The sequence below is a fragment of the Mycotypha africana genome, assembly GCF_025528875.1.
Source record: "Mycotypha africana strain NRRL 2978 chromosome Unknown BDF20scaffold_11, whole genome shotgun sequence".
Lineage (NCBI taxonomy): Eukaryota > Fungi > Mucoromycota > Mucoromycetes > Mucorales > Mycotyphaceae > Mycotypha > Mycotypha africana.
The window spans coordinates 415,268-440,093 of NW_026515735.1; the positions used below are offsets into that span (position 1 = coordinate 415,268).

At 38.6% G+C, this 24,826-nt stretch overlaps 9 protein-coding genes across 9 annotated transcripts; 4 read left to right on the plus strand and 5 right to left on the minus strand.

Moving 5' to 3' along the window:
• Positions 1-236: 236 nt before the first annotated feature.
• BDF20DRAFT_827387 (glycoside hydrolase superfamily) lies at positions 237-1,905 on the minus strand (the record flags this gene model as incomplete). The annotated part of the gene is made up of 7 exons (XM_053078161.1): positions 237-809; positions 918-1,110; positions 1,175-1,214; positions 1,289-1,410; positions 1,486-1,537; positions 1,611-1,722; positions 1,789-1,905. The coding sequence occupies 7 exons, from the start codon at positions 1,903-1,905 to the stop codon at positions 237-239; spliced, it is 1,209 nt and encodes a 402-aa protein (XP_052932228.1).
• A 1,596-nt stretch (positions 1,906-3,501) lies between these two features.
• On the plus strand, positions 3,502-5,990 carry BDF20DRAFT_892792 (ABC1 family-domain-containing protein). Its single transcript, XM_053082311.1, has 3 exons — positions 3,502-4,829; positions 4,911-5,045; positions 5,119-5,990. The coding sequence occupies exons 1-3, from the start codon at positions 3,734-3,736 to the stop codon at positions 5,814-5,816; spliced, it is 1,929 nt and encodes a 642-aa protein (XP_052932229.1). The 5' UTR covers positions 3,502-3,733; the 3' UTR covers positions 5,817-5,990.
• A 1,137-nt stretch (positions 5,991-7,127) lies between these two features.
• Positions 7,128-7,678, plus strand: BDF20DRAFT_892796 (uncharacterized protein). The gene has a single exon (XM_053082312.1). The coding sequence runs from the start codon at positions 7,311-7,313 to the stop codon at positions 7,560-7,562; it is 252 nt and encodes an 83-aa protein (XP_052932230.1). The 5' UTR covers positions 7,128-7,310; the 3' UTR covers positions 7,563-7,678.
• Positions 7,679-7,681: 3 nt separating this feature from the next.
• Positions 7,682-9,283, minus strand: BDF20DRAFT_892799 (ribosomal protein S2, flavodoxin-like domain-containing protein). The gene is made up of 6 exons (XM_053082313.1): positions 9,260-9,283; positions 9,034-9,142; positions 8,880-8,919; positions 8,691-8,804; positions 8,539-8,615; positions 7,682-8,425 (listed from the first exon to the last, which is right to left on the minus strand). The coding sequence occupies exons 3-6, from the start codon at positions 8,896-8,898 to the stop codon at positions 7,811-7,813; spliced, it is 825 nt and encodes a 274-aa protein (XP_052932231.1). The 5' UTR covers positions 8,899-8,919; positions 9,034-9,142; positions 9,260-9,283; the 3' UTR covers positions 7,682-7,810.
• A 702-nt stretch (positions 9,284-9,985) lies between these two features.
• On the minus strand, positions 9,986-10,327 carry BDF20DRAFT_803957 (uncharacterized protein; the record flags this gene model as incomplete). The annotated part of the gene is made up of 1 exon (XM_053076455.1): positions 9,986-10,327. A coding segment is annotated over one exon (342 nt), but the record flags the coding sequence as incomplete, so codon positions are not given.
• A 943-nt stretch (positions 10,328-11,270) lies between these two features.
• On the minus strand, positions 11,271-12,372 carry BDF20DRAFT_892803 (ribosomal L27e protein family-domain-containing protein). The gene is made up of 5 exons (XM_053082314.1): positions 12,329-12,372; positions 12,061-12,115; positions 11,708-11,876; positions 11,542-11,626; positions 11,271-11,469 (listed from the first exon to the last, which is right to left on the minus strand). The coding sequence occupies exons 1-5, from the start codon at positions 12,353-12,355 to the stop codon at positions 11,395-11,397; spliced, it is 411 nt and encodes a 136-aa protein (XP_052932233.1). The 5' UTR covers positions 12,356-12,372; the 3' UTR covers positions 11,271-11,394.
• Positions 12,373-13,410: 1,038 nt separating this feature from the next.
• Positions 13,411-14,419, plus strand: BDF20DRAFT_892813 (cupin-like domain-containing protein). The gene is made up of 3 exons (XM_053082315.1): positions 13,411-13,851; positions 13,932-14,123; positions 14,187-14,419. Exons 1-3 carry the CDS (start codon positions 13,530-13,532, stop codon positions 14,372-14,374), a joined length of 702 nt encoding a protein of 233 aa, XP_052932234.1. The 5' UTR covers positions 13,411-13,529; the 3' UTR covers positions 14,375-14,419.
• Positions 14,420-14,778: 359 nt separating this feature from the next.
• Positions 14,779-21,827, plus strand: BDF20DRAFT_916425 (uncharacterized protein; the record flags this gene model as incomplete). Its single annotated transcript, XM_053084451.1, has 5 exons — positions 14,779-15,146; positions 15,223-17,767; positions 17,835-21,430; positions 21,494-21,622; positions 21,683-21,827. 5 exons carry the CDS (start codon positions 14,779-14,781, stop codon positions 21,825-21,827), a joined length of 6,783 nt encoding a protein of 2,260 aa, XP_052932235.1.
• Positions 21,828-22,118: 291 nt separating this feature from the next.
• On the minus strand, positions 22,119-24,627 carry BDF20DRAFT_826751 (armadillo-type protein; the record flags this gene model as incomplete). The annotated part of the gene is made up of 9 exons (XM_053078105.1): positions 22,119-22,460; positions 22,530-22,867; positions 22,946-23,046; positions 23,113-23,257; positions 23,358-23,472; positions 23,542-23,778; positions 23,851-24,099; positions 24,183-24,334; positions 24,414-24,627. The coding sequence occupies 9 exons, from the start codon at positions 24,625-24,627 to the stop codon at positions 22,119-22,121; spliced, it is 1,893 nt and encodes a 630-aa protein (XP_052932236.1).
• Positions 24,628-24,826: the final 199 nt, after the last annotated feature.

Below are 24,826 nucleotides of genomic sequence, written 5' to 3' on the forward strand. Positions count from 1 at the left end.
TTTTTCTTCTGCTTTTACAATATTTTTTTGGTTAAGTATGATACATGAAGTTTGTTTCATCTTGTTGTAATGAAGCCAAGTTGGGTAGAATGAATCGCTACCGAATTTATTGCATTGATTTGCTGTCCAGCAGAGCAAAATTGACTTTTAGCGATTTTGATGGCAATTTATTTAGGCTAAAGAAACATACTAGATACAAATACAATTTTCAATATACTTAAGAATGTAAGTTAAGCTCATAGAGAACGAATACTTTGCATGGACTCTAAGAGTGAATTACTGCTGTCGTCCATTTCAAGTGACCAGAGCATCATTCCGCCTAGCGCCTTTTCCTTTACAAATTGCGTCTTCAATCCTAAAGATTTAGGATTATCGAAGCTAACGAACTGCCGATTACCTGCATGATAAGAAAATGGCGTATCTGTGGTTTTATCCCAGAAAGTGGCCCAACCATTGGTATTACGGTCCGCGCCTACTTGATTGATTGTTCTCCATTGCATTTCGCCAGAATAGGACCCTATGGCACCCGGACATGGGTCAGTTTCCACGCTATCGTATTGATCGCCTTTTATTTGAGGAACACTCCTATCTAATGGCACGGAAAGACCTGCTTTACGGGTCATTTTTTTGGTTGTCTTCTGGGTATAGCCATAAAAAGGAACACCCAGGAAAACTTGGTTGGACGGAATACCAGCGTTTATCCAGGCTTGTACAGCAGTTTCGCCACTGACTTGATTTCCTGTCTTTCCAAGATGAAGAGGTGCATTGGCAGCAGTAGTATTTGACCAAGAGCCATTGATGTCGTAAGCCTAGATAAAATTGTGGTTGAACAATGTGGCAGTAATTGAGTAAAGTATTCAGAAAAAGAATACTTTTGCATTCGAATTGTCAGCGGGAATAAGCCATCAATGACATACCATGATATAGAATGCATCCATATCTGTAGCCCATCCGCTGTCAAGGCTAGAAATGGGCTTCCCATCCACACCCTTGAACACGCCAGCACCAACAGCAGCTGTTATAAGTTTGCGTTCTTCAGGAAAAGCTTGATCGAGTAGCTGCCTCAACAGTTTTATAAAAGTCAAAAAGTTGTCTGTATCTTGAGGATCCCTACCAATTAGCAGCAGTATTATTAGTGTCAGAGAGGAAATAGACCTTTATGTTGTTTACTCACTTTTGGTTACAAGATATGCCATCAGGATCATTTGGATATTCTATCATCAGATAAGTCTGTCTTAGGCACGAACAAATATCATGTCGTTCAAATATTTTTCTCATTCCTTCTTACCCCAATCTAAATTGACGCCGTTTAATTCATATTTTCGTACCATGTCCACCAGATTATCAGCAAATTTCTTCTGACTTTCTGCGCTTTTTACCAAGCTGCTGAAATATAGAGAGCCTGTCCATCTAAGGCGAAGCAGGGTTGTCGTCTAAATACAATAGACAGATAACATCACGAAAAAGCTATAACGGTTAACTTACCCTCCTACAGCAATACTAACTCCAATATTTCGCGTATGAGCTTCCGAAACAACTATAAAATATTTCGGTAGATCATCAATAACACGCAAATAATCAACTATTTATTATGATCAGCGTAAGCTTACCTTTCTGTAATTGACTTTCTTGATAACCTTTCAAGTTACCATTCTCGTCAGGCACAGCAAAAGCGTATGCAATATGATCCAATTTTCTCCACGGTATTTCGTTCGTAAAGTCCTATCAGAGTTACAATAACCTCAGTAATGGATCCTTACAGTGGTTAAAAGAGAGCTGAAGTCTTACCCAGTCTACTACATAGGCAATCAAGTGATGATTGCCATAAATCTGTGTTGACGCAGCAAAAGAATATGTAAATAATAAACTACTGAAGGCCAGCAAAAATGTTGCTGATTTGAACATGGCTTTTCTTGTTCTGGCTGTAGCGTAGAAGTATAGAAAATGAAGTAAAAAGAAGAAAGAAAAAAGAAAAGGGAATTGAGATACGTACAATGGAAAACGTTAAGCACACAATTAACATTTATACAATTTCCATTATTAAACTAACAAAGAGACCTGATACGGATTGACAACATTATGCAGTTCAGTAATCATTTATACCATAGTCATAATAAGAATGTTGCTATATTTGATTGTCTGAATTGATATAAGCGTTACGTATTATGGTTGGTCCAAAGTAGTAGTTCCATGGGCACACTGGATTAAACACAGCTTCCATTTTTGAGTTAATTCAGGAACAAAAAATTGAATATGTAACTTAATTAAAATTTTCTTACAGAGTCGTATTTAGCACCTGACCTAACTGAGGATCGAAGAGTATTCTTGCTTCCCTTTGTTAATAGGTTACTACATATGTGGACAATTTCCGTTTGAAAGGACGAAGGAAGAGAAACAAAAAACCGTGACAGAGGAAAGAATAGTATCTCCCTCTTCAGCATAACAAAAGGTTAGAATAGGGATGTGATTGAATAGTAGTGTTTTATGTGAGCAATAATAGATATGACCAAAAATGACAGAGTATAAAGAGCTCCTATCCATCCTACACCTTCAGAAGGGTTACAGTTGATTCACATTCCTGCAATCATCGCTAAAAGGTGCGGATTCTCAATCCCAGAAGCTGAAGCAATACTGTTGATGATCATTTCTTATACTTAAAAAAGATGTAAGCTATTCCATTTTAGCTACAAACTCTTTGTAAAGATGCAATATCGTTGCAACCGAAAAAATCTCCAAAGAAAAGTCCGGCGCTTAAAACATTTTCTACAATTTTGGTTTAGACGTGGTTATCAGAGATATCATGTTGTTATGCTCAACTTTGGTCAGTTCAGGCAGTATTCAATTGTTTATAAATATATAGAATCAACTTGCTTTTAGTTTCATAATCTGTAATTATTGCAGAGTACGACTTAAATGAGTAAACTCATTTATTATGCTTGTGGCATCGTTACTTCGTGGAGCAGATACAAAAAAAAAAAAAAAAAAAAAAAAAAAAAAAACCAAAAAAACCAAAAAAAAACAGCGTCAGTATTGCTGCCTATAAAAATGATGCAAAATATGTGTCCAAGGAATTATGTCTGGCATTTTGTAGCATAACATCGGCGATTTTCTTACAATCTTCCTATGGTTGATTATACGCTTGATAAATAGTGGAAGTATTATGTCTGCATTATTCATTATAGCATAACAACATCAGAACCGCGTTTTTTATTTATTTTTTTCTTTCTAAAAATGCAAACGTAACATGCTACAATTAGAGGGCCAAAAGAGAGTGTAATGGTTTCCTCAATTAGTAAACAGTAAGGAGACAGCTTCGAACAATAACGGTATAAAGAGAGTCGTTCCTGAAATTATAAGCCAATGAGAATGCGTTATTCTTATGAGACTGTACAGACAGTCTAAAGTTTCGTATACAGCTAATATACGAGTGCTATCATAGCATCCTTTAAATTGAAGTTATGACCCACTTCGGCATCTGTATACGATGAAAGATTATAAATACCAGGGTTTCGCTGATTTTTTAGAAAAAGTAAGAAGCTCCAGTGTGTTTTTGATTACATGGTCAATCGATCATCATGCTTCTTTTCAAATTCAGTCATACAGATTCTTCGGAACCAATGACAAGCCCATAGAATTGTACAGTGCTTGTACATCTTCTTTGTTTATTTTATCAAGATCCCTTGTCACACTTTTAGCAAAATAGCGACTGCATTTTGTAAACTCTATAGTCTCAATGAAGCAGAGTCAACTGTTGTCGAGGCATTGCAAAGTATGTGTATCGAGGCGATTAGCAATCAACCCAGTTTTGTCATTCACAACGAGGCCTTGTATCCAAAGTCACAAAACCAAAGCTATCTACTCAATTCGGCATTATACAACCACTACTATAGAGAAGCAACTACAGCAGCAACCACGAAAATCACTTGTCCGTCGTATTATTAATGGTGCTGCCATAATTACCTTAGCCACAACTGCTACCGTTGGTATTGGTGGTGCCGTCCTTTATGAGTCCAGCGACCAATTTCGTCACGTTGCCAATGCTCTCAAACGTTGTGCTGTCGCTGGTGCTGTAGGTGTCCAAGTTGCATATGACTATCATAAGACGCTATCCAAAGATTATCCAGATGAAAAAACATTAGAGGAAGCGAAACGAGCTTGTCATCAACGATGCGCCAATCGTGTTTTAGCGGGTGTGCAAAAATTGGGCGGTGTATATGTCAAGCTGGGCCAACATATCTCTGTCATGCAATATCTATTGCCCGTGGAATGGTGTAAAACCATGAGTGTGCTACAGGACCGTTGTGATCCGACTCCACCAGAAGCTATTAAACAATTGTTCTTAACTGATTTTGGGCAGCCTATCGAAAAAATTTTTGATGAATTCGATTGGGTACCCATTGGGGTTGCATCGTTAGCTCAAGTGCATCGAGCTCGTTTATCCGAATTTATGTTAGAGCAACTTAAGCAGCAGGAGGAAGTGAGTCGAAGCAATAGCAGACTAAATTATCTGGATAAAAATTGTATCGATGAAGAGGATAGATGGGTTGCTGTTAAATTACAGCATCCTTATCTTGACGAATATTGTAAATTGGATATGGATACAGTCTCTTTTATTCTTGAAATTGTTAAGCGCGTCTTTCCTGATTTCGGATTCGATTGGTTTGCTGAGGAAATGAGAGAATCAGTTCCTAAAGAGCTGGACTTTGTGCATGAAACGGAAAATTCAAGAAGAGTAGAAGCTAATTTCGCGGAAGATCTGAGAAATAAGACCACCTCTCTTGTGGTCCCTAAAGTTATATGGGCCAAGAGACGAATCATGTGCATGGAATGTAAGTAAACTATACATTCATCGTCAGGCAGAGTTTTTTTTTTTTTTCTTTCCCCTAAAAAAAAATACTTTTCACATTTAGTCATACATGGCTCAAGAGTAGATGATTTAGAATACATGAAACAGCATAACATTGATCCCAAGGTAGTGTCTGCAGAGCTTACGAGAATCTTTTCTCAGATGATTTTCATACACGGTTTTGTGCACTGCGACCCTCGTGAGTAACTGTAAACTGAACCCTCTGTCCAAATAGAAAAGCTTACTAACGCATGTACTTTTAAAAAATGTAGACCCTGGAAATGTTTTCATCAGACCAACCAAAAACCCTAAGCATTCTAAGTACAATTTTGATCTTGTTTTGCTGGACCATGGACTTTACCGTGAATTATCAGAAGATCTGCGATCGAACTATGCTCATCTATGGACATCATTGATCAAAGCTGATGAAGAAGGCATTCGTAAATATTCTTACCTTGTCGGTGGTACTGATATTTACCAGCTTTTCGCTTGTATGTTGACTGGACGTGAATGGGATGTTATCAGTCAGTCCGATTTGAATAGTGTGAGACAAAAAGATGAAGTTGGTCGTATATCCGACGGTGCCTTCACTTATCTGTATGAAGTGACAGATATCTTGGGTAAACTACCACGGCCCGTGCTTTTACTGCTAAAGACCAATGATTTACTACGACATGTTGATGAAAAGCTTAATACTGTGGCGGATGATCGTATGACTTATGTAATTATGGGTAGTTTCTGTTCGAAAGCTGTCTGGCTTGATACCAAAAAGCATATCCTGGACAAGATTAGATCGTCTACTGGCTTTAGTTTTGCTCTTCTCAAACAACTAATTCATGCTTGGTGGCAATATAAATCATTAACTTATGCTCTTTGGTTGTATGAATTTAGTCAAAAATGGGTTGAAAAGTTGAATAACCTTTTAGGAAAGGATATGAAAGATGTAAAAGCAATACCTGCAGCAATATAAATCCAACCAGCACTAATTATACCTGACAAGACCACAACTACTACTTATATAAATCAGTAACACCGGCAAATTACCACTTACTGTTGACAAACCGATTAGTAAGAGCTGTAGACACAAAACCTTTATTTATTAATCTTTATTTAAAGAAAATCACAATGGTTAAAATAGATTCTGTAATAAAATTGTACTTTTATTCAGCTGCATTGTTTGCGACGTGTTTAACCTTAGGGCTATCGTGTACAAAAAATCCGCACTCCTGAATTTACGAACAGACAAAAACAGAAGCTAAGACCCAAGGGGTCTATGGGTTTCGTGACTTTAAGTGTGACCCGCTTTTTCTTTAGAAAAGTATTTTCTTTCACGCTTCACTCCACGATTATCGTTATTTAACTAAAATCTTAATAAAATGAGCGTTCAAGGATTCTGGGGTCTAGCTGTCAAACCTGGCACAACCTACTCACAAGTTGTCGCTGCACCTTTCCGTGTTGCTATGGTAAAACTCCAAATAAAACCCTAATTTTTTACATTTAGAAAGGATGCGTTTAAAATGTAGTGGGAACTGACACTGTTTCAAATTGTCTCTAGGCTTCTCTTACTGAAGATGTGAAAAACAATCAGCGTACCTCAGTTTATGTTCGCGCTAACCAACAACAATTTGTTCTTTGTACTTTGGCTCCTAACAAGGTAAAGCTAAAGTAGCTCAGCTTATGCCCTCTTCCAAAATGTTTCAGCACTGACATATTTATACAGGTCGAGCAACAACCTTTGGATATCACTTTCGTTGAAGGTGAAGAAGTTACATTCTTTGTCAAAGGTGATAATTTGGTTCATTTAACTGGTAACTATGTCTTCAGTGATGACGATGACGAAATGGCCTCTGATGAGGTCGAATCTGCTGAGGAGGAGGAAGAAGAAACAGACGAATCAGCTGAAGATGACGAAGAAGACGAGAGCGGCGATAGCGAAGGTTCTATGGATATCAATGAATTTATCAAACGCTTACCTAAGGATATCACAAAGGAAGAATTAGAGGAGCTTTTGAATGCCCAAGGCTCTTCTGATGAAGAAATTGATAGTGATGAAGTTATGAGTGATGAAGAGGAAGAAGAAGCTAGTGATATGGAAGAAGAAGAAGTAGATAAGAAACCTACCAATAAGAAGCGTGCTGCTGAGGCCCTTTCATTTAAGGAGCAACCTCTCAAAAAACAAAAGGCTGAAGCCAAGAAGGAAGAACCCAAGAAGAAGGAAGAACCTAAGAAGAAGGAAGAACCCAAGAAGAAGGAAGAACCCAAGAAGAAGGAAGAACCCAAGAAGAAGGAAGAACCTAAGAAGAAGGAAGAACCCAAGAAGAAGGAAGAACCTAAGAAGAAGGAAGAACCTAAGAAGAAGGAAGAACCTAAGAAGAACAAAGTCACCAAACTCCCTAATGGCCTTATCATCGAAGACGTTAAGATTGGTGAAGGTGCCTCTTGCAAAGCCGGTCAAAGGGTTGGCATGCGTTATATTGGCAAGCTTACCAATGGTAAAGTCTTTGATAAGAATGTTAGCGGCAAGCCTTTCAACTTCCTCTTAGGACGCGGTGAAGTGATCAAGGGTTGGGATATTGGTGTTGCTGGTATGAAGGTTGGGGGTGAACGTAAATTGACGATTCCCGCACCATTGGCCTATGGTAAACGCGGTGCTCCTCCTGACATTCCCAAGAACGCTACTTTAGTATTCGATGTCAAATTAGTCAGTATGAAATAAGTATGCCCGCTAATTTAACTTGCCCTTATAATAAAAAGTTCATTATGATTATATAAAAGAAACTACAAAAAGTAATTCTGTTTTGAACCCATAAATACAAATTTGACAATGCCCAGTAATTGAAATCTTCCTAAATCAATGTTGATTTTAACTTTATTGAAGAGGATTTTGAATGGTACATAATTATATCTACAGTCTAAGACTTAACGATTCAAAATTGTATTCTGGTTCTTTAGAAGAACTAGCATTTAAGCATCCCAAGAAGAAGAGGCAGGAGCTTCGGTTTCTTCGGCCCAGTCAGTAGGAGCAGAAGCGGACCAGTCAGCAGCAGCGGCGATACCGGCAACACCTTCGTTATCACCTTCAACAACCCAGTCAGCAGCAGCGGCGTCACCAGAAGCGGCGAGGTCACCTTCGACTTCACCTTCGGCGTTGTCACGTTCAACTTCCTCGGGATCACGGTAGAAGAACATATCAACCATAACTTCCCAAGGAGTGTTATAGTCGAGAGTACCGCGGAGACGGAGGACAGCACGAGCCAAGAGCCAGTAGATCAAACCGAGAGCGTGCTTACCCTTGTTGTTGGTGGGGATAGCAACATCAACGAATTTGAGGACAGCATCAGTATCAGCCAAAGAAATGACAGGAATGTTGACATAAGAGGCTTCGAGAATAGCTTGGAAATCAGAGCGAGGATCGGTACAGATGACCAAACGAGGTTCACGGAAAGAACGGGTGATGTAATTGGTGAAAGTACCGGGAGTGAAACGACCGACAATAGCTTCAGCACCAATATACTTAGCGAACTTAAGAGCAGCACGATGACCGTAGGGACGGGCAGAGACAACAACGATGTCTTGAGGCTAATCATACACAAATGGTGTACCAAAAAAAAAACCCAAAAAATGCACGAAAGAAATGTCAGCTGTCAAAATAAAGTTGCCCTGGAGAAATTCTACTTCAACGACAAACTTACGTTTTCAATGGCGGCAATAATACGGGCAGCCAAGATAAGCTTTTCCCAAGTCTTACCAACGTTGATCAAGTTGATACCTACATTATTTAAACGTATTATTACAAATTAACAATCGATTCTCAAACTTTCTATTACATTCACAAACACTTTACCATCAGCACGACGCTTGAAGATATAAGGAGCCATACGAATGTTGGCATTCTTGGTACCAATGTGACATTGGGCAGCCAAGAGCATTTGAATATCTTCTTCAGTGGGGTTGAGAACTAGAAAATAATGTAATGCCCATATTAGTTACTTGGTAACAAACTTGAAATTTGACATTCAACGAAGAGATTTACCGGAAGGAACACGGGACATCGTGAATAAACTGCTTTCAATCTATTTGCGTATGTAACAGATGGTTGTTAGCATTAGGTGTGAACTGTTACAAATTATACGGTTCGTCTCAATGGATGATGGATTCATTGATTGACTGATGGATGGATACTTTACAAAGTTGGCAGGAAAAGAGAGAGTTCATAGTGATGGCGCTTTTGATTTGACATATATTCTTTCCAATTTCTGAGCTTGCTGTAGCGCACGAACAATAAAAACACAAGGACTTTTTTGCCCGGGATAATTTAATCCGCCGGATCAAAAAATTTATATTGTTTATGGTCAGAATTTTTTTGACAGGTGCGTCTCATATACACTCTTTTCAGAAAATAATGGCGCATACCTTGAAATAAAAATGTCATTACACATAAATAATTTTGGCTCATGTCCACAGTACTTTTCCATATCTTCAGGCTTGTGAATAGGAGAATTGTCCATTACCAAATAATTGCTCTTGAACTCTTCGAACGGTTTCGATAAAGTTAAAATAATGACCAGTAACGGTTCCACTTTTTCTTGTGGTGATAGTTTTGCTGTTTCCTGTGATTTTTCTTTTTTTCTTAATAGAGACAATGGTTTAGGCAATCTTATAGAAACTTGCACAGCTCTATTTGGAGAAATGGCTCCAATGAGGGTAGTGATTTTTGCCCTGGGTTTGCGTACCTTTACTGTTGCACGAGTTCCTTTCTTCGACTATGCAAAAGCACGTTTCAAATTGACGTGAAAGGCTGAGTATACAATTGCTGGTGAAGTCCATATCTGTCTCCAACCACTGTTCAACCCGGTTGACTCTTTCCTCCATTTTGACTAAAGAAGTTCGACCAACAGAATGAAACTATGTTTTTCTGAAGCCTATGCAACAAATCTGGGTAATGAAGTTGTAGAGTCCGGTTTTGAAAATCTGTAGTCCCGCAAATCTCTCTGTTAACCCAGTCATCCTTTGTCTCAATGTAAAGAACGGATGCTTATCGATCAAGCTGATCAAAAAATCTGCGTGGACTTCCCTTAGCTTTGTTGGACGGCCAACAGGTCGTCCACTGCCATTAGATCTGCGTGTTTGGTCATCAGAATCAGGACCATCTTCGTCCTTCTTCACGCAGCGCCGGGCGGCGCGAGGTGCAATCTTGAATCCCATTGCTGCTGCTCGGACGGACATGTCTCGTTCATACATTAAACTAAGAAAAGTTCTTTGTGCATTCGTATATCGGGCGTCAAGATGTGATACATTTTTTCTTTTTGGAGGTTTTTCATCAATAACAGTTTCTAATTCTTGCTTCGCTGGTGTTTCTGGTGGTTTCAAATCCACGTATTCATTGTAATTGGTAATGCTTTCAAGTGAGTATGTTTCGTTATCTACGTTCATTTCCACTATAACTACTTCAATTCCTGCATCGTCATACATAATTCCTTCATCAATGCATACTCAGTGTTTTTATCTATTTTTCTTCTAACTACATTTGTTATAATAAATCATTTGCAATATAAAGCTTGTCCTATTGTAACAAGTTATATTTTGAAACGTTAATAACGCCAACCCCTAGTTCTCCACCTGTTCTAATTGGTTCTAACCGTTTCTGCCCACAGTTTAGTCGTTACATTCTACTAGGAAATTCTCCACTCACCAAAATCTACGGGCGCTTTTGAAGTCCATCTACCATTTTATGTTCCCTCATTGTTTTGATTCAATACGCCGGTACAATAATGAGTCATTTGGTCTCTACGTCATTCTCCCAACGTTGAAAGGTCAAAAATCACTATGTATGTCCGTGTTGTGTCGCGCACCTTGATCTTCTAAATGCTCTTAATGACCATTTTCGCACTGACCACCAAGGATACTTGCTTCACAACAATAAACAATTCGAACCCGCTTGACTTGGTAGCTCAAATAATAATGAACACAATGATCTAGACCACAACCACATAATTGTAACTGAATACGAACACTAACAAAATGCTGAAGTAAGATTTCTTAACTTTCTAAAAGACCAAAAAGTCAGATAAAATGTTAATTAAATTTGAGAACATGAAGGTTTTGTATTGTTTTTAGAGGAAACTTGGCTTATAGATGTCAGAAAGATGCAGTTGCAACCAATAAGTACTAATGGATGGAATTCTGGGAATACAGTTGTTGGTCGAACTATCAACTTTTACGTGTTGATCCTGCCTGCCACCCGCCTGCCCGGATTTATTATTCAAGAACTGGGCAACTTTGAGCCAAAATTTAATTCTCTGTTGTGCCATTTTTATTTCCAAGCATATACCATTACTTTCTAAAAAACTGTATAATGCATACAACTCAAAAATTCATCCAGATTCTCTAAATTGACTTCTGATAGGCATAATACAAAAATATATATCTTTGAGCATAAAGAAGATTTTATTCAATTTTCTTTTCTTTCATAACGTGAAAAAGCAAAGTGCATTGAAAAAAGAGAAAAAGATAAAGTTATAAAGGCTAGATTGGGTTTAACGAGACAATTAGAATCTAAGCTTGCTGAAGAACCACTTGTTCTTGCCGGTTTGATAACGTTCTTCGAAGAGCTTCTTGATAACCTATTTCAAATCAATGTTAAGAATAAAATTACCCAAAACGTAATTTATCATCCAGCTTTGTTTCTTTTTTACCTTCTTGGCTTCTTCACGTTGAGTGGGTTCCTTGAAGGTTTCGGCAGAGATAGTACCCTTGATTTGTTCCAATTCCAAACCATAACTAATGAATCGTGATAAAATGAAAAGTCAATCTGCTGTCCATGCAGTGTTACTCTTTTCCAAAATGTCATTTGTGCCATACCGAGTGGGCATCATGTGGTTGTAGTTAACGATCTTAACAAAAGGCTTGACCTTAGAACGCTTGGCAACCTTCTTCTTGTTCATGGCCTTGGTGACCTTGAGAGGGGTACGTTCAATACCAGCAACAACGGCATAACCATAAGGTCTGTCCTTGGTACCTTCATCGTGGTCTAAATAAAGTTGAATCGTTCTGTTAAAAAGTTGTTACGCTCAAAGAGTGATCCACAGTTTAGTTTTGTAACGTTTGACTAAAATTGCTCTGTTTTTATCTGACATGCCACTTTCTACAAGATCCCCCTTCTATTTTCTGTATCCACATAAACAACTGTGATAAAAGTTGGAAACGATGCTTACTACGAACAACGACGGCCTTCTTACCGGCGTAACGGCCATTCAAGATAACAACAACCTGCAGTCAACAGAAGTTAAAGAATGATTAGTTTGGTGAAATGGAGATGCCAGTGGAAATTGCCAATTGAAGCAGAAGATTTCAGAGTGGTGGAGTAGAGTATCGTGTCAAGAATTATTTTATCATTCAAATGACTCGTATATGTATCAATCCATCCATTTCAAAACTCATCCATCTGTTGCATAGCTGTTCGGTATTGGTTCGATACATTACTTTACCAGCCTTGATAAACTTAACCATGGTTAGAGGAAGTATGTAAAGGAAGAGAGGGAATCTGAGTTTCTGCCTTCAACCACAAGAGGTATACTACAACTTGGTAATGAAGCCGGCTGGCGTTCAGCGGCGTTTGAATTAATCATTTTCACTGATCCCTTCAAAGCAGCCTCCATTGTTCGCGTTGCCAGTTCTGCACCACGAAGAGCATCCCTTATGGCGAAAGACTTACATGGTTGTAGAGATGTTGTTTGGTGAAAGCTACTTTGCACGAAGCTTGCTAAGTATTGTCCCAACGCTTTCTTTACTACTCATATGTCTTAGTTTTTGCGAATAAAACAATTCGATCCTTACAACGACACATAAGAGTGCTAAGATCCATTAAAAAAGAAGCAATATTTATCTTTCATACAGCCCCTTGTTGATAATATCAGCTAAAAGTTAACTACGGTAAATGCTAATCAAAAATAGGATTGCAGCCAGTTGCTTGGTATTCGGATGCAAAAAATTCGCTTCATAAATTTAATGCCTCAAGCCACCTCAAGGTAATTGTATACAACTCATTTTTTTCTCGCTGGTAAAGACTTCAGATACCATAAAGCTCAGAAATGATCCCACAAAAAGACATAGATAACGTTTTTCTAAAATATGTGAAGGAGTATCAAGGTAATAAGTGTTTATAACATTCATTGAGAACTGGTGATATGGATTCATATGCATGCTTATGTAATTGATATAAGATATAAACGGTACTTATGTTCATGTGTATGAAAAACCACCAAGTGCTTTGGAATTTTTGAGGACCTCAGTGCATACAAACCGACCTGCTATCATCAAGGGTAAACGATATATACTAAAAGCATTTCATTTTGACCTTTATTGATCAATGCCAATTCTGAATTTTTCTAGGAGCTTTTGACCATTGGCCCGCTCGTACAAAATGGACGAATGAGTACCTGCGATCGAAAATGGGTGAAACTAAAGTCACTGTTGCAGGTAAGAAGCTCCTAAAAGCCTGTCTCTAATAAAAAGCTGTTCTTTATAACACGTATTTGTTTAGTCACTCCCAATGGGTAACAGAACAAAAGAAAAGAACAAGGAAAGATATTTGATAATTTACCTTTGGATTTGAATTTTCTTTCCCCGTAGTTATGCAGATGCAGTGACTTATGATACAGTGTCAGATAAAGAGTACTTTGTTATGCCTCATGAAGAATGTATGGAGTTCAATTCCTTCTTGGATATTATCGAAGGCAAGAAGATGTCTAAGAACGCCAACTACATTTCGTTGCAGAATGGCAGTCTGACTAGAGAATATAGTGCTATAGAAGAAGATGTAGATAAAGATATTTCATGGTGTTCAGAAGCCTTGAATAAGATGCCTGATGCAGTAAATTTTTGGTTTGGCGATGAAAAAAGTATAACATCTTTACATAAGGACCCCTATGAGAATTGTTATGCTGTTGTCCGTGGTACCAAAACATTTATCCTATATCCACCAACCGAGTACTACTGTATGCATGGTAAGACTTAACAAACAATCAAATGTATATTGAAATAGTGCTTCTTTTTTTTTCGCCGTTGATAATTGATTTTTATGTAGAAAACGTATATCAAAATGCTATTTACGAGCCAAACCCGAAAACAGATAAACTTGAACTGAAGGTTTTAGAATCAACGACACCTTGGATCCCTGTCAATCCACTTTATCCAGACTTTGTTCGTTTTCCTCGATTTGCTCACGCTTGTCCCATCACAGTAACAATTGAGGAAGGTGATATGCTTTATTTGCCAGGTACATATATCGTATCTATAGCCCATACAGATGAATCAACTAACAAGTTTTTGATGATGCTAGCTTTATGGTTTCACCAAGTCATGCAAAAAGGTGATGAGGGCGTTATCGCCATTAATTACTGGTATGATATGGACTACACAAACATGCTTCATCCAACCATGGCTATGTATAGAAGATTATTAACGGGGGTGATGGAAAATAATCGAGAACTGCTTGAAGATGATGCTGTCGCCGAAGAAGATGATTAATGATGCTCTTAGTAATTAACAATAAAGATATAAACATAATGAAATTACATTGTTGTAGCAAAAGTTCGATTTCATTATCTTCTTTCTTCTTGAATTTTACCTTATATTTCTGCTATAATGAAAAGAAGAAAGATAACAAAACTCGTTATAAACAAACAGTTTAGATCATTAGCGACTATCTAACTCTATATGTTTAATAGATCTTGACACTCAAACATGGCATACGTGTGATAAGCGAACTCGATACATCCGGTCTTCGGAGCTTTAGATCGACAAATTGAGGAGTGAGAATTCGCGTTTCCATTGATTGCTCTACTTAATTCTATGTGTTAAGTTTAAAAAGAAGTGGTTCCTTTCCTTCATTTCATATTACTCTAACCTTTTTAAGCTACAATAACAATAAAATGAAAAATGGAAAACAACAACAGCAGCCTTCAGATACAACGTTGACGGATTATTTATGGCAAACACCTCTATATTACAATTGCCAATTCGATGAGACAGTCAAACTGGATATTTTATCACACTGTTTCGCAGCCTTATGGAAAGACAATAAAGAATTTATGCAAAAGTACTTTTTCCAAAGTATTGAAGAGCTACGAGATGTTGTAATGAACCAAAGCCGCCGACGCGATGGCAAAGAGAGGAATGTTATTAACGATCCGAAATTATGGCATACCAATGCTTTAATACCGCCAACCGATTTGTCAAACCAGAAGGGAAGACAGTGTGGCCATGTCTTCCGCAAAGGGGAGCCTGTGTATCGTTGCAGGTAAGAAAAGAACAATGCATATTATGGACATTGAACAATTTTTTGAGATAATCACCCTTAATACCCAACATTTCAGGAACTGCGGTTTAGATGACACCTGTGTATTCTGTTCAAAGTGCTTTCATGCCACCAACCATGACGGGCATGACATCTTCTTTTCAATAAGCCCCGGATCGGGAGGTTGCTGCGATTGTGGCGATCCAGAAGCTTGGAAGGTGCCTTTACAGTGTAAAATTCACTCTGCTGTTGGAGAGAGCGAACAGAATAACTATACAGCTGATGATGGAGGAACCGAGAAACAGCATATTGAACCTGAATTAATCGACTCGATAAGAAATACAGTGGCAAGCGTGTTGAATTTTCTATTAGATATATTTGCTTTAGCTCCAGATGAGATTACTCTTAATGCTTCTTCAGAGGATATAATCAGGGAAAATTTAGAACAACGACATATTTTGAATAGAATGGGTATACCTTCTCAACTAGCGAATACGACAACGACAGCAGCAGCTATGGCTAACCAGGTGAATACTAGAGTTCGTATGACTACTGAGGAGGACGTAGAGATGGATAATGAGAATAATCAGCAGTTTAATAATGCAGAGGCTTCCTCATCAGCATCAACATCGCAAAGTACAAATGATTTGACCCTGAAAGATGGAGAACTCTATGCTTGTATAGTCTGGAATGATGAAGCCCATGCATTTTCACATGTTTTAGAATCTATAATGACAGCAACAGGCTGGGATTGGGAAAAAGCGAAGCAAATCGTTGACGTTATTCATGTACATGGCAGAGAGATAATTGCTGTATCGAAAAATATTGAAGAATTACGGAAAATAGCTGCTCCTCTGTCAGCTATCAATCTCAGCGTTACCATAAGACCAGCAAAAGAGACATTCAGAGAACAAGTTGCTGGTTTATTGGTCGAATGGTTAAACGAATTAGTCAGTGGTAATAAATGCTTTTTCACTCGAGTGAAAAATGGCGATGCTATTATTCGTGGAATCATATACGAGGAGTTGTGTAGAGAATGGGAGCTTCGACTACCATTAGCTATATTGACCGCAGGAGCGCGAAGCGGAAACGCCCAAAGAGGAGAAGAGGAGGATGAAGATGAAGATGGTGTTATGAAAGATGATATGGCCATGTCTATATCGGATATTGTAGAGGATGTTGAAATGTTTGAACCAGATTCGGACAGTCAGATGATGAGTAAGGACGGCAGCCCTGACTCAGGCGCTTCAACCCCCATTTTATATCGTTCGCAATGCGATGTTGCTACCATTGATTGGGACCCAGCCTCTATGGTAAGAGAATACAACCGTTTACGCAATGAGGAGATAGCTTTTGGAGATTATCTCTTGGATAACAGACATCGTAACGGCAAACAGCCCGCTACGAAACCCGAAAATGTGTACACATACAGTAAAGAAGCAGCTTCTTCAGCCTTGATTATGCAACGAGAATTCGGGCAGAAATTGCGGCTTGACTATTTCATGCTTTACGATCTGAAATTATGGAAAGAAGTTCGTATTTCGTTGCGTGAACTGTATATCGCAACTTTGGCATCCAATGCTGAATATAAGAAAACCTTAGGCAAACGTTTAGCGCGCAATTATGCTAGACTGGCAGAATCATTCTTACTACGTGATCGCGAACCTGAAAATTCAATCATTCTGTTCTCCGTTCAATTATTGACAGTGCCTACCGTATCTGATTTGCTCGTACATGACTACTACTTCTTTGGACTCATTTGCTCGACATTGACAGCGTTTTTCTTAACAGATCGGCTATACCTCCTGCTACCTTCAGAACGTGCAAAATACCCTGCTCGTATTAATTGTGAATCCCGTGCTTTTCGTACACGACGTTATTTCAATGCCTTTCATGATTTAAGATACATTATGAATGTAGAAATGATCAAACGTGAACTTGCTGAAGATCCACTTTACTTAAGACAATATCTGGATCTCATCAGCTTATTCCAAGGTATGAATGCTCAAGTCTGTCAGAAGGATACCCACGTCGAATATGAATCAGAAATTTGGGTCAATGCGTTTAATGTTACACTACAGATAGCGAAGTGTTGCCGTCAGTTTGCTGATTGCTTTGGTAAGCTGTCAACATCAACTAAAGAGGAGAAAATATCTTCAGCTATTATCGTATGCAGAGCCATCTCTCGCTTGCTGAAACGAATTTCAGATTGGGGCTCTGAAGAAGCTAATGGACAAGCAAAGACGAGCGATTCAATAGCCACCACATCTCCAAAAGTTGAGGGTATTGCGGCCCAAATTTATCACACCATTAGCCTTAGATACACAGAGCCATTTGAAATCATCAAATATGACGTTGCCAGCCAACCTGTTTCTTTTCATCATCCATTGCATTGGCTTTTAGCTGGAGTATTGGAGTATGCTCATTTATTAGATAACGACACTCTCAAACAAGCAGGTTGGGACGGCGGCTTCAAAAAAATGATAGTCCTCTTCAGTGAAACAAGAAATGCATCACCAAGCATCTTATTGCCTATTCTAGACTACCCTATCAGAACAATAGTGTTCTCTTCACAAATTAGGGCTGGTGTATGGGTTCGTAATGGTTATGGTATCAGAAATCAGGTATTTAAAATTCTACACGTACTTCAAGTGAATAGAAAAATTGACTGAATAGTCATTACTGTCCTAGGCGCATCATTACCGTGACATATCCTTACGTGAAAATACCTACGATGCTGATGTCTTTTTGTTACAATTTGGTTTTGTTACAATTCCAAGCAATCGCTTTTTAGCAACTTTATTAGATCGCTTCAACCTGGTAGATTGGTTCATGGGTAAACAGAATCATGATACTTATGATAGTACACAACTTGTATTTATGGTGGAAGATCTCCTCAACTTGTTGATTGTTATAATATCTGAAAGAGCCAATATTGATGGTATGTCGATCACCGATAAAGTTCGCCGCGAAATCGTTCATAATCTGTGTTTAGGAAGTTCTGCTTATTCCGACCTTAGCAAACGCATTCCTGAGCGTATTGCGGAGCATCCTGAATTCGATCGTATCCTTCTCGAGGTAGCAAACTTTAAGAGTCCTGAAGGTGTTAATGATCATGGCGTCTACGAATTGAAAGATGACTATTTCTCTATGATCGACACTTATTTCTGGCATTTTAACCGCAATAATCGTGAAGAAGCAGAAACAATTCTGAGGTCTCGCTGGAAGAAGGAAAATCCCCATAGAGATGAGAAAGAGTTCTTCGTTTTACCTCAACATATTCCGATTGCTCCTGGACCTTTTCAACATTTAGGTTCGTTCTTACAATCTACAGTCTTCGTGCAAATGATGGCTTTTGCTTTATGGAACATTTATACCGGTGATACTCACAAGAGTGACACTATATTGGACCAAGTTCTACATTTGGTTATGCTAGCTATGACCGATAAGAACTCAGAAGACGTTTCCAATTTCGGCCAGGGCAAGTTTTTCGATTATGTTTGCTCTTTGTACTTCATAATGGAGGTACCACAAAAGGCTGAAGAAAATGCCAAACCGAAAACGAGTCGTAAGCTCTGTTTGTTCGAAATCCTGGCTGAACTATACGATCAAGAACAATACGCAGAAATTAAAAGCCGTTTGAAGTGGATTTTCGAAGAACTTCTCAATAAGGGAGTAGAAAATACTCGTACTAAGGTCTATGATTGGAAAGCAAAACGTGCTGCGCAATTAGAAGAAGAGGCCAAAAAGAGTCAAAATAGCGGTACAAAATTATCTGAAGTGGAGAAAAAAAAGCTGGCAGCCAAAGAACGTCAAAAGAAGATTATGGCTCAATTCGCGCAAGCACAATCACAGTTTATGGAAAAAAATGAGTTTCTTTATGACGAAGAAGTTGAAGAAGATGAAGAGGAGACATTTGTTGATGCTCCTGACAATCTAAACCATGCCCAGGAGGAGTCTTCAGATAGTATTCATCGTTTCTGCTCTTACCCCACAGGTACATGCATTGTGTGTCAGGAAGATGCCAATGAACGCTCCATGTCTTATGGTTTGCTTGGTCTCATTCAAACTTCAAACATTTTACGTGGAGCACCTATGGATGATGAAAGTTTGTTCAATGATATTTACCAAATGGGTTCCAATTTGGATACAGAGTGGCAAGACCACCAATGTTTACCAAATGGTGAATTAACTGTTTCCGGGTTTCCTGCCAAATTACACAAAACGGGTCTTTATGCTTCAACTTGCGGTCACTTCATGCATATCAAATGCTTCGAAGTGTACTGTAGCTCTATTGATTCCCGACACACTAACCAGCTAACTCGTAATCATCCGGAAAATCGATCAAGAAAGGAATTTATGTGCCCTCTATGTAAATCCTTGGGGAATGCTCTGTTGCCAGTATTTTGGAAAGGCAAGAAAGAGTCTTACCCTGGTGTACTATCAAAATCTGGTGGTTCGCAAGACTCAGCGTTCTACGAGACTCAAATAGGGGAAATTGTCGGTAAACTTAAGCATACCGTCGTTTCAGCGTTGAGAAATGCACAATTGCGCAAAAACACTCGTGATGTCTCAGCTACTAATCGAATGAAGGATGTCATGGCGCAACTTCTGCCTAACTTACCCGTAGCTGCACTAGTTGCTCCTATGCCTGGTCGTATGCCTGCGAATCGTGAATGGACGCCAACCACGTTCCCTGCCCGTCTTCCGATCCCTACACCTGTGGATACCAACACTAATAACCCGCAGATTGGGGCCGATAATACCATCAATAACAATATGGCTAATCTCACAAATATTGCTGGACAAGCTGGGTTGCAAGTAGAAGAGTTGTTACATCCCAGTAATATAATTGAGGAAATGGACAGAGATGCAGAAACAATGTTTATACAGAATGCACTTAATTCAAGCTCACTTCGTCCGCCAGATGGTAGACTGGGTCCATTCGAAAATGGCATACTACATAGTACAGCCATGACAAAGGCTCCTTTTATTCGAAAATCCTATCGACGTTTATGCGAGGTGCTAAGTACCATATACCAAGAGATCTGCTCAAACGAAAGTGAACGCGAAATGTCAACTGCTGCTGAAAATGTTGATATGCTTTGGGGTATGATGGGATATACCATTGCCGGTGTTGAAATAGCCACTCGCGGTAATAAGAGTACAAAAAATCAAACTTCTGGTGAAAATGCTACTACCACACATACCCTATTTGATCAGATTCCCTCTCAGACTCAAATATTGCTTCGTATATTAAGCGACACTGTCATGGCTTATACCACCATCATGTGTCCCCGCACTGGTGATATCAAGACAAGCTCACCAAGTATACCAATGGCTCGTGTGAACTTATTCTCTCTTGGTCGGATGCGGCAATTGTTCAAAGTCAATATCGATGACATCGTTGCGATCACAGCTGGCTCATCTCAAAAGCTGATGCTCTATGAAAACGCCCCTCTTTTAGAAGATGATCCTTTTATGATTTTGACGGAGATTGCTCATCATATAATCCCTCTGACACAAGCTGATATCTTCCCATTCATTCAGATACTTTTATTAGCTGAATTCGCCAAGATTGCTGTCGGACTGTTACAGGATCGACTTAGCAGAGATATTTCCAGCCAACAATCACATCAAACTGCTCCCATTGAACCCTCTCAAAATATTACAGCTGCTTGCTCTTTCGCCTTCTCATTGATGCAAAAATTGCAATTCACATCTGAGGAAGCACAAAGCACGTTCAAAAAGTTTGGTAGCGAGGCTTCTTTCTGTGCTTTACTCAAATTTTTCGCTCTTCCATTTTTGCGACGTACTCTTATTTTGCTAATTGTGCGCTTTGGCTTAATTGTACCTCCTATGATGGAAACGACGGATACCGCTGAAAGCATCGATGAAATAGACCGGTTAATGGAAATTCTTCGGCTACCAAAGTTTGCCGACTTTTTGCAACCAACCCCTTATACAGACAGTCTGTTGAATTATTGGTGTGAACAGCATATTCGCGGATCAGAGCATCAGCTTCAAGTACAAGAGGGACATGTAGGTCCATTGACAGCGAATCAATTGTTACCTATTCAATTAGATCTGCCAACTCCTCTGCATCTTGTTGCCCTACCGGAAAGGCTAGACAGCCTATTTGCTGAAAGTATGAAACGGGTATGTCAAAAGTGCGGTACTGTGCCTAGTGATCCCGCCCTTTGTCTATTATGTGGTACCTTTGTTTGCGCTCAGAGTTTTTGTTGTGCAGAGGATGAAGAAGGAGAATGTAATCTCCATACACTAGAGTAAGTAAAGCCATTTGATTATCGTAGTTCAGAGCACTGAAAATACTTTCCTTAAAATGATAGATGTGGTGGAGAAATTGGTCTTTTCTTATCAGTCAAACGCTGTGTTCTAATAATGCTTCATAACGGCAATGGTTGGTTTATGAACGCACCCTATCTGGATCCACATGGTGAAGTCGATCAAGGATTAAGGTATATCTGAATAATAATGGATTGTGCAATCAAATTTCTAAATTGTTACTATTTCAATAGTCATAATAGACATGGTAGACCACAGTATTTAAATGCAAAGAGGTATGCTGAAATCCGTAAATTATGGTTACAGCATAACATACCGATATACGTTGCTCGACAAATCGAAGCAAACTATGATATCGGCGGTTGGACTACACTCTAAAGGTTCATAGGAATGTACGGCTTACAAATGCAGGACTAATTCCAAAATTATTGATATACATACACCGTGGGTACCTTTATTGGTTTAATCATTGAGTATCTGTTACGCATATTGTTACTTCTCTATTTAAAAGTTCTTTACCCTCCTTTCAAACGTAATATATTTCCATGTCAATAAATCTCAGATGACTTTGTAAAAAAAAATAAAAATAAAACAAATTATTGATAATGCCTGTACAGGTCTTATTCTGAAAACCTTTTATTTGAAACCCACGAAAAGGTTATAATATATTTATTGAATTGTTTGTGCTAGTATAATATTGGATATGAGAGTTCCGTTAGTAACAGGACAAACAGATGCAAAACATTCCATTACTATACCTGACACTAGAGCCTTCTCTGCGAAGAATCGTACATCAACATCCTTGTCCTCACTTAAAGTTTTAAGTATGTCCATTACTTGCGTATTGACTAACTCTGCTGTTGTAGTGTTTTGATGTAAAATAGGTATAAGTACTTCTAATGCTTTAGCTACGTTGAAACGAACGTTGGGAATGGGGTCATTAACCAATCCAATAATGGTAGGTAAAACTTTATCTTTGATAATGTCAGCTGTTAATGAAGAAGACATTGTCTACATCGGAATAAAGTGGTAAGCAAATCTTGCGGAAGAAAACGCAAATGTCCAATACTAGAGACTTACTGATAATGTGAAGAGAGTTGTCATTCTGTATAAATAGTTCTCATTCTGTGCCATCTTCATCACTTGAGGTAAAACCGTATCTTTGGCCCAATCATGACCAAAAATCTCGACTAATTTCTTGAAGTTTGTCGTGGCAGCATTACGAATAGAGAAAACGGGATCGCCAAGCCATGATAAGCATAGGCCTAGGAGCTTTTCGTCAAAAAATGCAACGCCTAGTTGAGAAGCTAACAGAGGTATATATTCTATAATGGCCAATCTCACTCTCCATTGTTTGTCTTCCGCCAACTCAACAATAGCAGGTAGAAGCGATTGCGCCAAACGTTCGACGCCGATCACTAAGGCCGACGATCAGATCCCTTTGTTAGTTTTCACAATATCGTCTACAAGCTTTTTTTTTTCCCTCCTTTCTTTACCTTGATTGACATTTTCTAAATTGGAGATTATATTGAGTCTTACATCAGGAAAGTCATCCTTTAGTAATTGAAGGAATAAGGGCAATAGATATTCAATCGTCCTATTAAAGAAAAAAATAAATATCAAAAAAAAAAATAACCCAAACATAGAGGTAGCATTAACTTACATATCATTGCCTAAGATAGGCGTAAATCCGCTTATATTTGTAGCAACTGCAGCACGAACATGTTGGTTTGTATCAACCACAAGTTCCTTGATGCAAGGCGTTATTTTCTCGAGCACAATTGTTCTGTCCAAAGTCTTTGCAAATGCTATTTTATATCACGCAAAAAAAAAACCAAAAAAAAAAAAAAAAAAAAAACATCAGATTGATCTTCTGGAATATAGAAACTCACTTTGTTTGTAACGTACCAGGCCCTTGACCAATAGCTATGATCTTAACTTCACCTTCTGTATCTTTAATCAAGTTGACAAACATTGCTACCATATCTTCACGGCTGACTGACTCTCCTAAAGCTTCACATAGCTTATGATGAAGAAAGAGAAGGTGAGTTTCTAAGAAAATTTTATTGAAACTTTTTTTTTATTTACTTACCTCATTGAAATGAGTCGCGACCATGTATCTCACTCTCCAGGATTTATCTTGCGCCAAATTCTTCAGTATCGGTAATAAATATTGTCTACTTTCGTCGGGGGTAAATATTTTTGCTATTTGCACTAAGTCCTCTACTGTCAATAACCGAACTGTATCTTGATCATCACTGGTTAATCTGAGAAACAATGGCAAGATATTCTTGATAAGCTGTTCTTGTGAAAGCTCTTTCGAAAAACCCTAAATTGAATGTAGTAGATTAGCTACCTAGTAAATACAATTCAAATTTAAAAGTCGAGTATATTGATTTACAGCTAAAGCTTTTGCTGCTGCTCGTTTCACCATAGGTGTATCGTCTTGAATAAGCTGAGCAAATGCTGTTCTTAATTCTTCTTGCTGCTCTGGTGTACATTTTGAATAAGCATGCGTGTATAATCCACAAGCAGAAATTCGCCCTGTGAACCAGTCAGCATTTGTGAGACGTTTCAACAAAGGCAGATAGTAATTCGTTATCTGTGTTGCGTTGAGCAATTCAACAATAGTGTTTAGAGAGCTAACTGACTAAGTTATCCGATTCCAATATTTTCCATAGTAAGCATACCAAGGTCACATCTTTTTTCTTCTTTTATTCTCGCTTAAATTACCTTGTCTCGCACAAGTACTTCCTCTACAGTTGCCAAGTTTTCTAGTGGGCCTAAAAGATAATGTGCATACTCAGATCCGCCCACGTATTCTGCAAAATTGGCTAATTCCTCTGCTACGGCTAACAGAACCTCGTCTTCATCGTCGATGGTTTCTAATTAGGTGGCTGTAGGTAAGTACACTTGCCACAATATATATACGTGTCCTTGTTTATCAGTTAGTCAGCTACATACCACTGAGAAACGGTATCAGTTCGTCTCGCGTTTTTTGCGGTCCTAACGCCAGGGCAATGGTACTCAAGTTTCGAATTGCATTTAAACGTAATTGAACATCCTCATTTTTTAATTCATCCACTAAGACTGCAATAGGATATAACTCCTGTTCTTCTGTTGTTGCTGTTAGTATCTGTTGTTCTGCCCCACGGTTATTGTTGTCAATATTGTCCATATTCGTGTTTGTCAATGAGGAAGGTGCTATTGTTACATCGGATGAGGAAGATGTTGTTGTATTACTTGTTTGATATGCATCCATGGCGTTAATATCATTCGATTCATATTTAACTGGGTTTTGTGACATGGTAGGCTGATCTACTTCCATAAGCTTCTCTTTAAAACTTTTCAAGGAAAGAATTCGAAGTAATATTGTG

Bases quoted from the DNA above. Each gene is read 5' to 3' on its own strand.
- BDF20DRAFT_892796 (XM_053082312.1), top strand. From the start codon at position 7,311: ATGCGTTATATTGGCAAGCTTACCAATGGTAAAGTCTTTGATAAGAAT.
- BDF20DRAFT_892792 (XM_053082311.1), top strand. From the start codon at position 3,734: ATGAAGCAGAGTCAACTGTTGTCGAGGCATTGCAAAGTATGTGTATCG. The intron at 4,830-4,910 runs GTAAGTAAACTA...TTTCACATTTAG, and splicing joins ACGAATCATGTGCATGGAAT to TCATACATGGCTCAAGAGTA. The intron at 5,046-5,118 runs GTGAGTAACTGT...TAAAAAATGTAG, and splicing joins TTTTGTGCACTGCGACCCTC to ACCCTGGAAATGTTTTCATC.
- BDF20DRAFT_892803 (XM_053082314.1), bottom strand. From the start codon at position 12,355: ATGGTTAAGTTTATCAAGGCTGGTAAA. The intron at 11,877-12,060 runs GTAAGCATCGTT...AACTTTATTTAG, and splicing joins GAAGGCCGTCGTTGTTCGTA to ACCACGATGAAGGTACCAAG. The intron at 11,470-11,541 runs GTAAAAAAGAAA...GATTTGAAATAG, and splicing joins AACGTGAAGAAGCCAAGAAG to GTTATCAAGAAGCTCTTCGA.
- BDF20DRAFT_892799 (XM_053082313.1), bottom strand. The intron at 8,616-8,690 runs GTAAAGTGTTTG...TAAATAATGTAG, and splicing joins CTTCAAGCGTCGTGCTGATG to GTATCAACTTGATCAACGTT. The intron at 8,426-8,538 runs GTAAGTTTGTCG...GTGTATGATTAG, and splicing joins TTATTGCCGCCATTGAAAAC to CCTCAAGACATCGTTGTTGT.
- BDF20DRAFT_892813 (XM_053082315.1), top strand. From the start codon at position 13,530: ATGCCTCATGAAGAATGTATGGAGTTCAATTCCTTCTTGGATATTATC. The intron at 13,852-13,931 runs GTAAGACTTAAC...ATTTTTATGTAG, and splicing joins CGAGTACTACTGTATGCATG to AAAACGTATATCAAAATGCT. The intron at 14,124-14,186 runs GTACATATATCG...TGATGATGCTAG, and splicing joins TGATATGCTTTATTTGCCAG to CTTTATGGTTTCACCAAGTC.